At 41.4% G+C, this 17311-nt stretch overlaps 2 protein-coding genes across 3 annotated transcripts; both read left to right on the top strand.

The window, feature by feature from the left end:
• Positions 1 to 10790: 10790 nt before the first annotated feature.
• LOC120452038 (protein app1) lies at positions 10791 to 12030 on the top strand. Its single transcript, XM_039636090.1, has 2 exons — positions 10791 to 11007; positions 11218 to 12030. Exons 1-2 carry the CDS (start codon positions 10899 to 10901, stop codon positions 11982 to 11984), a joined length of 876 nt encoding a protein of 291 aa, XP_039492024.1. The 5' UTR covers positions 10791 to 10898; the 3' UTR covers positions 11985 to 12030.
• Positions 12031 to 12703: 673 nt separating this feature from the next.
• Positions 12704 to 13723, top strand: LOC120452286 (nuclear RNA export factor 1). Of its 2 annotated transcripts, XM_039636419.2 has the most exons (2): positions 12821 to 12903; positions 12990 to 13723. In XM_039636419.2, exons 1-2 carry the CDS (start codon positions 12887 to 12889, stop codon positions 13645 to 13647), a joined length of 675 nt encoding a protein of 224 aa, XP_039492353.1. In that variant the 5' UTR covers positions 12821 to 12886; the 3' UTR covers positions 13648 to 13723. The 2 variants fall into 2 exon arrangements, with proteins under 2 accessions (XP_039492352.1, XP_039492353.1); XM_039636418.2 differs by having other exon boundaries at positions 12704 to 13722.
• The last annotated feature ends 3588 nt before the right edge of the window (positions 13724 to 17311 follow it).

Raw genomic sequence — 17311 nt, 5'->3', positions numbered from 1 at the left:
GTTAATCCTACGTACTTATTTTAATTTATTTTCCACTGGCCTCAAAAATGTTCTCCCTCCCTGTTCCTTATAATTTATGAGGCATATGTTACCAGGCAAAAGTTACTATGACACTAGGTGGATGTAATCTGAATAAAAACGACGGGAAATCCAAACAATGGTGTAGAAATGCCACTGCCACCTTTTACAAGCAAAAGAATTTCACGCTGATTTATTCGCCTTCAAAGGTATGACAAATGTAGGATGGTTATAAAGGGAATTTATATTGAAATGGTAGATTGTAGATTCACCAACAGAATTGGACATTAAAGATGGTGAATACCATCTGAGTTTATTGACATACCATAGCGCACAGATGATTCACAGGGCACTTGACAAATGAATTAGCTCAATTCACTCACAATGCGGTACAATGAATGTCTTTCAATGGCAAAGTCAAAGTGTCAGGCTAAAGTCAAAATAACAGTAGACAGAACCCACCGACCAACAAAGAAGTCACACAAGCAATCAAGGACTTCCTGCTCAAACATTGCAAACTTCCGACAGGCCACGAACATGAAAACATATGCCGGCAGTGTGGGCAGCGACCCCATCATCAATACTCCGATCCGCCATCCCAGCCAGATCCACACAAAGAAATATCCCGCGTATACTAAATGCTATTGGCAACTTTTCAATTTCGTATGTTTTACCAATGCCATTATCCATTATCCATGTATAACACATTTACCTCCTTCCTGAAAATATTGAAAGTTTATAATCTTCCCATTGCACCATTTCACTTCGTTCAGTGTACTGTCTAAGAAGCCGGTGTAGTTGAAATATTTTTGGTGATTTATTTGAAGCGCGTAGTTTGTGGCATGTTCGCTGCCGACAAAAGACGAGCCAGCGCCAATAAACAAATTGCCGACGCATTTTGTCAGCCCTTACGGGGCCAGGATTATGTTAAACAGTTCGCCAGGGCCCCAAGAACCCGTCCAACTGACTGCCAGTCTGTCTGTCGAGACCCTCGACTCCAGTCTTTGGGGGTCTCATTGTCAGCGGAGGACGAGTTGGGCGAGTGATTTAAATGGGCGTCTTTAGAGCGCCACTTAATGTGTCATTGAATTTAAATCAATTTGCCGTCGTGTGGTGTTTAAATTACTTTGAAAACATTTCTCTAAAGTTCACAATAAAAACAAAATTAGGAAGGGATATCATTTAGTAAAATAAATAAACCACATCTGTAAGGTATATATAATGTTTAAATATTTCATGGAATTTTTAAATTATTGTCTTGGCAGAGGAAATTGGCTTAGGCGTTACTGGCTTAGAGTGGCTTCGTTGATATCTTCTTCAGCCAAGGTCGCACATACGCCCCATGCGTTTGTTGTACGCATTATTCGCTCCAAAGATCCCCAGCCGAAGAAGCCGTAGACCAGGCAATCCATTCACATTACTGCCGCCCGTCTCTGGCCAAGTTTTCGACGACAGTAGCGCCTCCAGTGAAATAAATCACAGAATTATGTCTTTCATCTCGGCGCCTGCAGTTTGCAGTTTGCAGTTTGCAGTTGCGAGTTGGCAGTCTTCAGTCTTCTGGTTGCTTTCGTTGGTAGCAATCACTGCCAAAGCGCCTAAATGCAGGCCATACATCATCGCACATGCCAGATGGCCGACCACGCCCCGTTCTGACTCTTTGTCGCCTTAATTACCAGCCAGCACCTCACAATATTTGTACAGCAACTGCAGAGAAACGAATTTCAGACATGGAAGTACAAATTTGTTAGGACATAAAAAGAAACTGCTATTGATTTCAAAAACGCATTCTTTATGATGTTTTTCAAAGAAGGATTGTAGTAAATATTTAATGTAACATTATAAATAATCTTGATAATTTTTTTTCTGTGTACAATGTAAAACTTGCCGTTCGACTGTGATTCTTGATGAATGAAAGGCGCCCGAGATTTAGAGGGGACTTTGAGGGGTCTTGAGGAGGGAATTCTGGGCCCCTATGATGGGTAGCTAGATCATTTGTCAAGGAGCTGCATAGAATGTGCAACCTGGGGTCACAGCGGAAGCTGTAATGAGTTATTCGAGGCAATTAACTGGCAACTTCTCCCCAGGGCTTTAGATGTCTCCTTTTTCCCCTACACCACCACTCCATTTCTCCCACATAAGTTTTGGATAACCGCTTTCACAGACACAATGTACCTTGACTTGATAAACCTCTAAAAATAATTTACGACTTTCTTAGGAATTTAAATTTCAACGCCATTGCCTGCTCTCTCTCTCTCTCTCTCTCCCTTAATATCCCTTTCTCTTTCTGGCCACCCCATGCTGGTGCTCAAATACTTGAGATACTTTTTTAACCGCAGCGCGAAAATTTATGCGCTGCATATGTGTTTGAGTAGGGCTCACAACAACCTGTTCCGAACGCCTCACCCACTAGAAACAAGCTCCACACTCGTAGAAAATACACCTAATCTTAGCGTGGCCTAATAGGCATAAAGCCTTCTACATCTTTTTTTAAGCCATGTGGTCACAGAAGTTCTGACAGTGGACTACAAAGTACACTGCTAGCCTTCTTATTTCCGCTTAGATAAGTTCACTTCATAAGCGACACTAAATTATATGCCAGGAATGTGTTCGCTGGTCGCTGTTTCTGGTAGACATCTTGTTCATTGTTGTTCCCCGTCTTCTGCCACTGTTATTGTAATTTATGCAAAAATATTTTCGTCTGAAAAATACTCTTACTGGTGCATGTACTTTCGGGCCGGTCTCCATTACCGGCAGCCTTGGCTCCTTCTCCAGATGCCGGAGATGCGAGCGACCGCCTTATCCACATCCATATCTGTTGGAAGCAGGGCACGTACACAAAGTAGTTTTGATAAATGTTTAACTTGGCCCAAAAGCGAGGGAAAGGGTGCGCCGAGATAATAAAACACACGTATCCGGGACTTGGCTTTAGGGTATTGGAAGTCTGTTTGTGACGGCGTTTGTAAATCCAAGTGCTGGGACATGTAGTGCACATTTGTAAAATGTTTTGGGAAAATGAATTAAAAATAATGACATAAGGATTTCAATTAAATGTTCACCTAATTGAAATTAGTCAAGATCTAACCTAATGAAGCCAGGAAAACCACTCTTGGCTAAACAAAATAAAAGCTCCCAATTCGCTGGGAAAGAGACAAAAACGCTCTTTCAGTCAGTGCAATCCCAGAATGCAATTTCTCAAATAAGTCGCCATTCAACCCCCGAAGCGAGGCAACACGAACGATTTGTGTCCTGGTGGGCGTTGCCCAGAGTGAACATTTCGATGACGAGTGTCCTTGCAGCGTCTGCAAATCTGCATAGACGTCACCTCCCTGACGGAGGAGAAATTTTCGGCTGCGCAAGTCTCTATAAAGGGGAGCCACGCCCCCAGCACTGGTGCAACAAAAACAGCAAGTTCAAGTTGAACGGGGTGATTTAATAAACGGACTTGCGAAACAGCACGGACTCGGAAAATGTGCAATGTAAATAGCCAACAACAAAGTTGACATTGATGTCGCCCTGTGAGGGGAATAATCATAAATGTACGGTGGTAAGCGGGAAAGTTGCCTAAATAAAATTATTGCTGAGATACTTTGTAATCTCATTATAATTTCAGTTTTTGTTGTCATATGCTTGGCCCCTTTTGGTCGCATTCTAGGAAGTGTCAAAGGACTGTACGCTTGGATCGGTGAACCTTCTGAGAATAGCTTTGCCAGACCAAACAGGAATTCTAATCTAAGATTCATTCAGGCCAAATTTCGTGACTTTGTAATGATAGCATTACTAAGCTGGCCGGCCTCTTATGCCCTTACAGAGGGTATAGTTGCTTTTAAGGTGGGGGTCGTTGAATTACTGAATATCCTAATCGGTTAATAAAATAAACATCATTTATTAACTGCAAATTTATATTATAAAAGCTTTTTTAGAGCTGAACAAATTAGTCATATTAGTATGTACATATAGTATTATCAATTAATCAAACTTGTAAGTATGTTTAAAGTCTGGCAAGTGTAACAAACCTTTAAAGCTGTCTCCCAATGTTTTAAGTCTATTGATCTATTGGTTAACTTTATAAAATTCACTTAAATGTTTTAAAAAATCAGAATATATTTATAGTTTCTTTAATTGTAGAGATATTTTTTATATCTACAATTAGAATATGCCAACATTCCGGATTTCAGTTTTTTCACTTTTTACTCCCTTACATGGAGTGTGAAATTTTAAAATGATTCTTCTTAATTGTGTAAATAAAATATAATAAGAACTCCTTGCAATGAAAGTTACCACAGGGTATCAGTGATCTCGGCCACTGTTTTTCCGGTTACCCTCTTGCCATCTGTTCCCCTCCCTCTTAGGTGCTCCCCGGACTCTCCAGCCAGCTGAACAGCCCACCTAGACATCGGTGGCTGTTCCGCCGTTGTGACTAATATGGCACCGACGTGGTAATGGCTTGGACTCATGGTACTCCTACTGGCCAACCAGCACTATAATCAAGCCGTGCTCTTTGCAGCTATTAAGCCATAAAATCCGCGGGGAGTGAAGAGTGAGGAGCGAAGAGCCCCGATGTCTCTGCAAGCGGCACCGGCTGCAGAGTCTTTTCCGCGGCTGGGCTTTTAATTATTGTTTACATTAAATGGTCATGAGTCCAGCGCACTGCAGAAGTCGAGGCATTGGGCGTAATTCGCGTTTAAGCCGAGACCACTACCGTGTACTTAAACTGCGATTAGGCCTGCTCAGACCAGACTCTCTTCTCGTAATTAACTTGCGGCGGGGGGTCGCGGGCGATCGGTGGGAATTACTGTGAGAACTTCTGCGTTTTGTGGGGCAACAGGTCACAACGGAGGTTTGCCAAAATCAAAGAAATTAACGAAGAAAAAAGGCAACTTCCTGTCCTTTAATTCGAAAATTCAAAAGTGGCAAAGTTTTTAATTAAGCACTTGAAGTGTAGAGCTATGTGCCGCATCATCATCCTGTGAAATTTTGCACACGTCATTTCCCGCTCTGCATGAATTTGCATTTTCCGAGCTCACCAGCTCATTTCAATATCCTTTCGCTTGTTTTCCCTGGGTAAACGCTGTGGGGTAGTTGGATTGCCAAGAGCTAGACGAACGGAAGTCATTTGTTTAATATGCGCCGACATTATCCTTTATTATGGCGGTTTGCGTTTCTGTGGCTTATGAACTGGCACAGCCTCGGCCAAGAATGGGGTAGTGCTCAGTGGTCGGGGTCGATTGGGTCTGCTGTGAAAATTTAAATTCGGTAATGGTCCTGCCACTTTTTGCCAGAGTCTGCAAAGCAAATAAGTGCTTAACTTCTTGAAATTCTAAGGTTCGAGAATGCCTACCTATTGAATTACGCTTAAAGCAACTTATTTATTGAACTCGAAGTCCTCCTAAAAATCATGACTCTCTTAGTCCTTATTACTTTGAAGGTTGTTAAAGAATGTCTCCCTTTCAAAATGATCCTGTATCCTTGAGGGCTCCATATCTGTAAATCGTTTTATTGCTATGTTATTGCCAATTTCACACCCGGAGGGGAAAGTTTTTCTACTTGGAAACAGCTTGGCTCAATACTCAACAGGAGGAAAACTATTGAAAATTTGAAAGATACTCGTAACAAAATTGGTGTGTATAGGCTGCAAATTATATTGGTATGATTACAACTAAATAAATTATTATTTACCAGGATTTATGACTCTTCCGAGTTAAATAATTAAAGAAATGCTCTTGTCTATGAAAATATATGATTTTATTTGCCTCGCTGTCTAGCAAATTATATTCGCATTTGTCGCGCTTTTCCAACTCCAAGGGCACACTTTACCATATCTCCAGATTTTCATATGTCTTGGATACACCCATTCCCTAGTTGCCATCCCCGAAAATGCTCGAGTCCTTGGCTTCCTTCCACAGAATCAGGACCTTTCCTTTTCGACTCGGCGCACATAAATCATTATTGTCGCTGCGTTTATTTTTGACTTTGACAGGACTACCACTTATATGTTTATGTTGGCGTTGAGAAGGAGGAACTGAGCAGGAAAATGGTATGGGACTCCCAAGGAGCACGAAGAATAGTGGCAGACGTCTACCAAGTGATTCTCATTCGCAGCAGTACAATTTGTTAACTTCTTGAAACATTTGAATAGAAAAAGTAGAGACAATATCTTTTAAATAAGTTACGTTAAAATTAAATATTCTGATTTATCGTACTTAATTGCAATAGCTTTAAGTCCTTAGAACTGTTAAAAATCAGATACATTCCAGCTTTTATATTACGCTTGTTGTTTTCATAGCCCATTTAACCCAACATTACCTCTCTGGACTTTTCGACTCATTTCTACAATCTCGACGTGGGACAGTTTAATTAATACATTTTATAAATCACAGGAGGGCCCATCTTTAGCCACGATAAGGGAGCGGACTTACTTGGTGCCCCAACCCCACAAAGACACATACAAATTTGCATGCCGGACATCGCCGGACATTTGCTAAATGACCACAACACTTAGGGAGAGATTTATTTGCTCTGGCCGGCTACGATTTCATTGTAGCCAAGCCAAGTTGGTGTTTACTTTTGAGTCAACGCACACAAAAATAGAGATGTAATTGAAAGGGGTCTCCGCTCGAATTTTACACACTTCATTTAGCCGTTGGCCATTGCCTCATCCCAGCAACGACCTTCCGGATTGCAAATTGTGGGCGTTGATTAGTTTGCTCGGCTAAAAAATCAACCCAACTGGGAAGCATAAAGTGTGCCCTGACAAAAGTTATGAGGGGAAAGAGTTATTTGCAATAAATTTAAGTGCTCGCCGGACCGGCTGCAAAAAGCGAGCACTGGAAGTTACAGTTTCTAATTTATGACAAATGCACATGCCCGTCTTGAAGTTTTTGGCCTGACCAGAAACTAAACTGAAATCTGTACTGGACTGGACCAAAGCTCAGGGCCCAGGTCCCACCCACCTCCATTTGTGTATCGTCACTCGAGGAAACTTATTGGGCGATGGGTTTTGCGGTTTCGAAATGCGGCAACTCGATTTCCAATTACTAAATTTGCATGCTCGAGTGTTGCGTAAGACGTGGGCTATAGTTTCTAAAATTTGCGGGCATTTGCTATGATAAATGGCACAGCAGGCGATGCCTCAGAATGGAAGGCCAAATTAAAATTTGAAAATTAAATTTGAGGAATATGATAGGAACCACTAAAGTTCTTCCACTGCACTATTTAATCTTTGCATAAAATTAAATCTATTCAATTCAGTTTTGTGGTGACAACCAAATTGCTACATTAAACAATATTAAATTACTTACTATGTCGAAAATACATTGTTTTTGCTAGTCCTTGAAAAGTATTAAACGAATAGAAAAAGGCGTTTTCGATCTTATAAGTCATGGTTTTTTTTCATACAAGTACAAAACTGTCACGTCCACTCTTTTGAGAAATGTTTTTGTCTCTGAATATTTATCATGCCTATGCATTATTATTTGAAACATCTCCTTTGCACTCGGTTGTTTTTTTTTTAAACTTTCAGAAAATATCATAACACAGATAATGTTTATTTACTCTAAAACTCGAAAACACGAACTATCAATTGCAATCTCAGTCACGCCTCTTGACAAAACTGTCGGTGCCAAAAACTATTTTCAATTACAATACTAGCTCCGGGAGAAATGGCGTGGAGCAGAAGGAGCTGGCATCCACAATTTAATCACAGCATGTGGCCGGAATATCAAATTTTAGTATCGAAATCGTATAACTCACCAGCCGAAATGGTAGAAGTCAGCAATTATCTAAAAAGCGAGCAGCGGCGGCATCCTGCGAAAAGGATAATAGTGCTGAGGCCAGCAATTTGCACGGACCAATTTGGAATGTGTCCCTCTGCTGGCATATTTACACAGAAACATTTCCAACCATGGCAGAAAGAAGAGCAGGCCATAAATCACTCCACTGGGCACAAAGACCGAATTGCAAAAGGATGTGAATTATATACAAATGATTTGACATGGCCAGAATATCGGGGTTGCATAGACAAAACATATTTCAATAGCCGAAGAGACGATGCCAAAGTTCAAGATAAACGCGGCCAACAGACACAAATATTTGGGTACGCCAAGAACCTTAGAAATCTTATTTCTTTAAAACTGCCTAGTGGATTGAACCTTTGGGAAAGCTAGGTGTTTAGTTCTAAATCGGATCCGAATAATGGCCAAAAGGTACAGACCAATGGTACATACAATTCTTTTCATTTGTATACATTGCCTTGTAAACTGAAGTTAGCATTAAAAAAAACATGTTGTATTGATAAATTACAATGGTTATGGACTGAAAGGTACACTGAATCTTCTATAAATTTAAATTCAATTCCTTCTCATTGAGACTGCTTTAAACAGCGCTCCAACTTATTTAGCCATATTCGATGCGATTCAGGTTTAATTACCATTAACATTCTGGGCCGGCCAGCATCTAAATTTCCAATTCGGCCAGAAACAAGCTTTCTTTGTGCGCATTTTAATTGCCTCGAAGACTCCTGGGCCCCTGGGCCCCTGTCATCGGCTATTAATGAAATGCTTTTTAAATTATGTCATTAACATTGCAGCCTGTGCCGTCTAGGACTGGTTTATCTCGTTCAAAGCCTGGGCTCTGGATAATTATGGCATATTTTTATTGGCTCGCCATCGAATCGGAATTAGATGCTTGTAAATAGCTCACAACAATTATTTCATTAGGTTCTGAGCCTGCCGGCCAGCCAACCAAGTGGGATTTCCAAGTACAACCCCAGATCTGGAGAGCCAGGATGATAAAATGCTGGATGGAAGGACGCGGCCACATGCGGTCGCGGTCATACTGGCCCTATTATAAATGACTGGATGTGAACCGCCTGTCATGTTTTATCTTTATTCCCGTGCATTTTCGGTGGCAGGCGGCAGGCAGCAGGCAGCAGGCGGCGTGTCTGCACATTTTCCGATTCATATTTTTTCGCCAGCCAGCTCGATGACGATAATGGCGCTTGCAGGCCCACTGACGTTTCTAACAAAGTGACTCGCATTAAGGATAATAGAGGCAACTAAAAGCAAGCCACCACAACATGAAACAAAGCAGGCCAGATCCGAGCGGATTCGGAGCGGAGGATGAGCCTGCGATGACTGCCAGCGATTTGCGCATCATTATGCCTGTAAGGAGGGGAGGACTTTCGCCAGAGGTCCCTGGCCCCAAGATGTCCATCATCAGCCAAAAAGAAGAGCTGCACTGCCTCCTGGCCGCATGTCCTGGAATTTCCTGACTCTGACGGTTTCGTCGTCATCCAGCACGGAAAGAAATGTTTCAACTTTATCTTTTTTATTTTCTAGATACAGAAATACCTTCTAGCGAGTACTTTTCCCTATTTTGTGAGAGATTTAATCGAACGACGACAGAATTAAAACATTTGTAGAATTCCCCATTTGCTATGTTTAAAAACCCTTATTTATGATTTCGATTCTTGCAGTGTGACGTTCAAGGAATGATTTATCGTTGGCCAGAGGACTCAAGTGTAACACCCCCAAAAGCTAGAGAATGTCCTGCAATTGACAATTGTTCATTGTGTTTAAGGAGAAGAGCTCGTCTTCCCCTAGACATTTTCGACCTCCACCGACTAAACCTGAGCACGCCGAGAAACTAAGAAAATATTTATTAAGCGAATTAAAGTCGCGTCTCACAAATTGCCGGCAAATCCCCCGAATACAAATGACTGGAGATTTCTCATGGCGAAACATTTGATGCAGGTCATTTCGACACCGAAACGGTTGCCCCATGACTCGGCAGCTTCCACTAACGAATTATGCGCTCTAGCGCCTCATGTTCTCCAGCCAAATCTTCTGTCATCATTAGTCAAAGCTTTAAGCCGATTTAATCAATAGCAATTGCCAGCCGAAGTGGGGAAGTTCTCCTGGCTCGAGTGTTAACACAAACTAAATTGCGTGTCCTGCGCGGCTGGTCGAAAAATTATGAAAATTAAATAGAGCCTCACGTGCCACATGCCAGAGTTTTACCCCGAGTGGCCAGCTGGTCCTGTCGCCTCTCAATTTTGGCCAACATATTGCAGAAATGGAATTCAAAAGGGCGGTCGAAACACTGCCACTCATTAAGCAACTACTGTTTGCTCCTCTTTACACGTTCCATTTTATTTTCAGTTTTTGTTTGCCGAGTTGCGGTCTTAAATCACACCAATCACTTAAGACGACATAATAAGAGCACTTTGAATTGGCCATTATGTATTCTCTTATTCTCTTGTATGACGGGCGGTCAAAAATGCGAGCTAAGCTGAGTGAAAGTATCTTCAGCAAAACAATACAAATGCATTTCCAAACAAACATTTAAGTAAAACGTTTTTAAAGAATAATCCAGCAATAGGCCATCCAATCTATTTAACGAGTAAAATATATTTTGAAATGTATAAAGTAGGATGACCGTGCTGATATAACCCATAACTAAAATGATTTTAAAATTTTAAAATGACTTTTAAACCGTTTTTCATGATTATGAAGGTGTAAAAGGCACGATTCTGTTGTCCATACATAAGTCCACCAACCTTAACTTTGCCAAGGAAATGAATCTCTTATAAATACTTTCGAGTTCTCGCATATACTTATACATACTCCAATGTATAAGAAGCAAAGCATGCTAATGAGCGTTTCATGTGCCGCAAAAATATAAATTAAAGCGAGTAATAAATATACGCTACTCGACAATTTTCGTTAACTTTCCCAAAGCAACTGTGTACATATTTGCAAAGTCAAAACAACATTCTTTGCAGCGACCAAGTGAGTCTACCGAGACATTATTACGATCAGTTAACGTCGGAACGCCGATTTATCCGAATATACTTGACGATTCCAGTGTTCGGTTATCAAACCATGGCTAATCGCAATCTGGTTAAAGTTTTTCTGTTAGTGGCATTACTTGGCTTGAGTCTTATGCCATTTTGTCAGGCGCATCCAAAACGTGGTCGTAAGCGAGCCTTTGGTACGTGATTCAGTGGAACTGACACCCAATCTATGTAGATTTGTATTTAAAGTTAATAGGTGACCACAACTGGAACTCTTTCAAGTCGAGCCAGTAGGAAATTATTACTTTTAAGTGCAAAAAAACATCCTCAAAGCTTACGTAAAGTTTTCCAATTCTTTCACAACAGATTTCTAAATTTTGTACATTTAACTCTTTATCTATCCGTAGGTGTTGGTCTGTTGGGCGGAGCTTTAGCTGGCGCTGTCATAGGCAATGTTGTGGCCAAGTCTCATCAGGCCCCCGCTGCCGCTCCTGCTGCTCCTGTAGCCGTAGTGCATCACCACTATCCGCCGGATGCTCCTGTAGCCCCTGTTCCGGCAGCCCAGCCAGATCCCAAAAAGATGACTGTCGTCGAAACTGGCCAACCCGACGCCAATGGATGCTACACACAAACTATCCGCGAACCCAGTTCCAGCAATCCAAAGACCTACACGGAGACACAGCACCTGATATGTCCCACGCTGCAGCTGGCCAACCAGCCGGCACCAGCGATCGCTCCCAGCGTTGCCCAGGTTCCTGTGATGCCGCAGCCCTCGCCAGTTTTCCCTGCAGGATCTCAATCAGTTGTTCCGGCTCATGTTGTTCCTGCTGCTCCGGCTGCAGCTCCAGCTCCTATTGCTCCAGCTGCTCCTGTGGTTCCTGTTGCTCCAGCTGCTCCAGCTGCTCCAGCTGCTCCTGCTGCTGCTCCTCTCGCTCCTGGCGCCCCTGTAGTGGTTCATCCTGCTGCCCCCGCGATCGCCCATCCTGCTGCTGTTCCAGTGGCTCCGATTGCTTCCCCAGTTCAGCAGAGTCCTGGCCAGCCACAGGTCATCCTGCTCTCGAAGAAAACCGTGTACTATCCCAAAAAGAGATCATCTGCGCCCACACTCAATATTCCGCAGGGCGTGCTAGCCATGCTAGTGATTTTCTACTCTATCAAGGCTTTTACATATTAAGTTCAAATATTAAATTCAAGAAATTTATTAATTTAAAATCTAAAAACCCTTGGTCTTGTTTTTCGTAGCTAGTAAAATTTTTGAAAATGTTAGGGGAGACATCTTGAGCATTAGACCGTTTTCGAAATTGCATTGTTTTATGATTGTTGACAGTAAAATGCATCTTAAAATCTGTAAGATATTTAGTTTATAGCGTATAAATGCAATCTATAAATCAAAAATAGCAAAGCGGAATTTTATTCTAAGTCGCTGGGCTTATACGGAAATAGCAGGAATAAAGTATGTCCCATATTATAACTATCAAATTACTTTAATTGCACTCTATAGCCGATTGTACGTTTTTTTACGTCAAGCGCCATCTACCGATTGGTAGCAGAACTTGTTCTGCACACGTCGATTACTTTGTCAAATTCTTTGTAATTGTATGTTACATAAAGCTTTCTGGCAGTAATAGGTGGCGCTTTAAGTTTCCAACTTAAGACATGGAGGTTATTTTAGAAATCAGTAAAAATGTACATGTGTATTATTCTTTTAATACATTATGATTGTCTTCCTATAATGAAATTCCATTTAAACAAGACCTTTATAAGTTATGTTTTCACTTCGAAAATAAAACATTTTTCTTTATTTTAATGTATTTAAGTGGAGTTTTATTGGTAAGGTTCCTTTTAGTTAGAATCTTAGTAATCCTAGTGTAACTGATCTTGTTTGGTGTCTAGGGTATTTGCATATACGTCACTTAAATAAAATCATTAAATTCCCTTTGTCAAAGTAAAAATCTGACATTTGTGAATCTCTTGAATGTAAAATGTTTGCTACACCTCGAAATAACTTCACTGAAGGTGCATTGTGCCACTCTACTCCGAGGTCCGAAGAAGGCAAGTCGCAACTGGAGCCCAAGTATGTGGCGAAGCTGCCCGTGAGTATCTATGGATGGTATCGGGTCCTCATATTTAGCACGGATCGCCGGGAGACATTTAATCGAGTGCTGCGGCGTATTCGCAGGGTTCTGAGCCCCTTGAAGATAAATCCGCGTTATAAGCATACAGGCGGAGAACAGGATACGGCTGAGGACTCTGGCGCCCTCTTCACGTTCTTCGTGGACAGCTACGACGTTGCAAGTGCGTTGTGTCGCCGCGGATGGCTGGATAATCGGGTCTGGTTGAAGGTCAGTGACCAAATGCCCAAGATCTGGATTAACGCATTCTTTAGGCTGCGGTTGACAAGAGTGCTGTTGGATAGGTATAATCAGGATGAGCACCGCTTGGATCTCACGCTGTTTTATAAAGATGAGGCCTTGGATAGAGACTTTTGCGCGCTCGCGGAATCTCACTGCTTGAGCACGGTGCTCGGGATTGTAGGGAGGGAAATGCCGGAGCTAGAGGTACTGATTTTGGATAGGAATCACCTGATCAATCTGTGGGCCTTTACACTAATGGAGCATCGCTTTTCCCGACTTCAGAGCATATCTTTGAAGCAGAACAATATCGGAAACGTCGATTCGTTGCGGGTTTTCCAGTTTCTTCCCCTGACCGAACTGAACCTCAAGAACAACCCATTGCCCCCCGGTTACGAAAAGGAAGTCCGAGATATTTGGCCAAGCTTGCAGGTGCTCAACGAAATACAAGTGACCCCCGACCCGAAAATTATGCAATTATTTTAAAGATCGTTGCCACTTACGGACATCAATGTAGAACATATATAATATATTGGGGCTCAAGTCCTGGAGGCAGCAGTCCTTTGAGTTCAATGATCTCTGTATTCGTTCCAAGATTTTGATTTACCTATATGTTGTGATTGCGAAGAATTCCTCTGTTGTCCTAACATAAATTGGTTATGAATCGCCTAACAAATCTGGATATAAATTGACACATTTTAATTACGCACAGTGGCACAGTGGTTACAAGTCCTCGTATTTTAATAACAATTCGATAGTAAGTATACTATGGCCTCCTGCCATGTAGGATCTTTTGCAACGGTCAATGAAAAAAGGGCGTAAAAGTATTAGGAGAGCCCTTTCGTGGTTTTTAGCATTTTTACACACTTGAGCGTCAGTTTCTTAGGCCACTTCAATTACGTAATTTGCCTGTTAACCCAAATGTAATGTCCTTACTCAAAACCAAGAAAAGTTTCCTTTTTCGGCGACTTTTTGTCATAGAACTTTGTACTTGTTACTTTTCACTTTGTGTTTTATCCATGGCCGAAGCGAAAAGCTCAAAAGGTGAAAGGCTTGCCACTACCGCTGCCGTGCAGTTGTTGTCGTTATGTTGTTTCCCGAGTGCAAAATGAGTTACAAATTATTAAAAGAGACGTGGACACAACGCCTACGCACTGGCAGCAATTTCCCACGCCGACCCCAGACCGAGATTGCACTGAGGAAAAAACGCGAATACAATTCTAAGTTCATTCTAAACTTCCATTACACCCCCATACAAGTTATTAGTCTAATTAGAGATTCTTACCGGCAATTTGCAAGCATCTTATACGTGTACGTGTGTCAGAAATTGATCCTATAAATTGATCCTATAAATAATCTTTTTTTTTATGTGCAAGGCTAAGAGCGAGAATGAGAATGAGAATGGAAAAAGTAATGGAAACAAGAAGTGGTTGCAGCGGTGCGGTGTTGGCCCAAACGGAAGTTGGCGCTGATGGCCGGGCTTTGGCTTTGGCTTTGGCCAACTTCAAGATGCTGCTCCCAGGGCATGGGCCACTCGCTTTTCACTTTCTTGGCACTTTATTTTAATTTCTGAGGCGTTCCGAAGTTTCCTCTCCGTGTTTTTCCCAACACTTCCATGCTGCCTGTACTTAGTTGGGGCTAAGTAGAAATTACTTCAACTTGCGGCTTGGCCGCTCGCTTTTTCCAGGTCAGCCAGGGAAGAAACTCTCACAAGCATCCTAATGTAGAATGATATCAAAGGGCTTCAATCTAACTAAGGACATAATTCCGAAACTATTTTATTTTCTAATGTTGTTGGAGTACAACATTATACAATACAACAACAATATTCAACAATTCGTCAACGAGGGCTTAAAAGTGGTTTTCGATTTTTCGTTTTTCCATTTAATTACCACGCTTTGTGGGAAAAGTCTTAAAAGCAAACCAAAATATTCATTCAATAGTAAACTACTTAATATGATGTCTACAATAATGAGTAAAATAATTGTAGCGCTGAACTCTGAAATACAAGTAAGGTACCCAACATTCCCACAACGTTACTATTCAGAAAACTTCACTTTCTATGTGGAATGAATTGATTTAAAGCTTTCTTCTTTCGTTCTTTGGGAGCCACATAAAAACGATAAAATCGGGAAATAGCTGAATACAGTGTGTGGAGTGCTGAGTGCATAAACACAATTTATGTACGCAAGTTTCATATTCTCCCTTTCCGTTTCTTGTTCTTTTTTCCGATCATCCGTTTCTGGGTTTTGGGGACGACAACTGGGGGCGTGGCTCCAGCCATAAAGCTAACAAATTGCTGACACAACATATGAATGACAATATATCAGTGGCGGAACCAGCCAGCTGAGTGGCTGCTGCTGAATAACGTATGATTTACGAATAGAAAACTCAATGAAAATTACGCTTACCCATACGTAACCCCTGAATAAACATTCGGGTTTAAATGCCCAACTTACCTTCAGCGAAATTAGTTTGCATACTTTAGGGACTTCAGTATTCATCAACCACTTAACACTTCCTTTGTAGGCATAAATTACCTCTTCATTTTAAAGAGCTCATCCAATCTAGGTACAACAAAAAAAGCCACAAGCAGCCGGCAATCTTAAAGCTTAAATAAACACAAACAGAAAAAATACAATCATATATGCAACAGAATAGGGTCAAGCGGAAAAAATCATTTCCGTATAAGCCAGCCGAAAAGGGTGCCCAAAACATATGGGACAATATTATGCAACTTTTCATTGAGTTTTCCGCCAAGGACACCGCAACCATTCAGAATATGTATGTATGTATTTCTTGCTTGAAGGAACAGTTTTTCAGGATCAGGGAAAGCATCTCGGCCAAAAGCGCTGCAGCGTCTCAGCATGCTTGTCAATTAATCAAATTGACACTTGTACCGTCGACAGATCGTGGCCATCTTAATATTTCTGGGAATGAAATGGTATTTGTCATTTGACATCCGTTCCTCGTGTCAGAACATTCCCAAAGAATGAGAAATCGGTGCGTAGCGGCGTTGTGTACCTTCCATGTTGATGAGGAGGGTGGGTCAAGTCCATATAGCGATTTCGATTGGCTCTTTTTGCCGCCGGACTTCTGGCGGACAAATGTTGTTCAATATGCGACGTTTGACTTTGTGGCCCACGGAAACAAAAAACAGGAAGTGACAGTGGCTTTGTGGTTGTGATACGAGTATTTTCAGCAGTTCAGTAGTTATTTCGTGTGCGTTGGGCGCTGTTCAAATTCCGCTGCAACTGACAGGTTGGTTCCCCCTTCCTTGCGGGGCACTAGGCCATTCTTCATTACCTTTAGCTAATTCAGGGGTAACTAAAAAAAGTACATCAATATCCATTTACCTATATATGTAGGTCCACTTTCCTCCATATCATTTGATTTTCCCCTGAACATTGACTCTAGCATTATATCACTTTTTAAATTATTAACTGGTTAAATTTAGATTTAAAGCGTATTCTATTAGATGTATAGAAATAATATGCTTGTTATCAAGCCGAATCATAAGGCAAGCAACTATAATAGCAATTGACTGACCATCTGGCCAAATAATAATCAAGAACGATTACGGTGATTTGTCATGAGAACTCTTAAGTGCCGTAAAAGTTTGCCAACAAGCAAGTTTAAGGATACCAAACTCACTAACGAATTTGTAATTGATTGCAGGGAACTTGTGCTTAGCTTGCAAGTAAAATAAATGGAGTTTAACATAGAAAGTACCACATGGGAAAGGAATATTCACACGATAAATTGATTGAAATTCATTCCACTGATTTTCGATTGAATGGGAACGGGGCTTACGATTCAATTTGTTTAGCTTTAATCTGCTCCCCATTCATAAAAAGTTGGAAAAATCAAATGAATTTTCATTCCTATTTACACGAAAGCACAAAGGCTCGGGTTGGAAATGCAAACATTGTCATAATCAGCCTACAGGCACCTAAGTACTATTGCGAATACGTAATACGCCAGTCAGTTTGAGCTTAAAACACGGATTGCTAGGGAAATGGTGGCCTGCTTAGTGGGGAGGATGTAAGGAAACGATTTACACCAAGCTATTTAGATAGACACTGCCGATGTGGAAATACCTGGAATTGCGAATTAATCAAAATGGATAATAGGGCGGAAATGCGAAAAA

This window comes from Drosophila santomea, chromosome 3R (genome assembly GCF_016746245.2).
Source record: "Drosophila santomea strain STO CAGO 1482 chromosome 3R, Prin_Dsan_1.1, whole genome shotgun sequence".
Lineage (NCBI taxonomy): Eukaryota > Metazoa > Arthropoda > Insecta > Diptera > Drosophilidae > Drosophila > Drosophila santomea.
The sequence above is the reverse complement of the archived record's forward strand: the minus strand, read 5'-3'. Positions and strand labels throughout refer to the sequence as shown.

Coding starts and splice junctions, on each gene's coding strand:
- LOC120452286 (XM_039636418.2), top strand. CDS start 12,793: ATGTTTGCTACACCTCGAAATAACTTCACTGAAGGTGCATTGTGCCAC.
- LOC120452038 (XM_039636090.1), top strand. CDS start 10,899: ATGGCTAATCGCAATCTGGTTAAAGTTTTTCTGTTAGTGGCATTACTT. Junction 11,008..11,217: donor TGGTCGTAAGCGAGCCTTTG/GTACGTGATTCA, acceptor ATCTATCCGTAG/GTGTTGGTCTGTTGGGCGGA.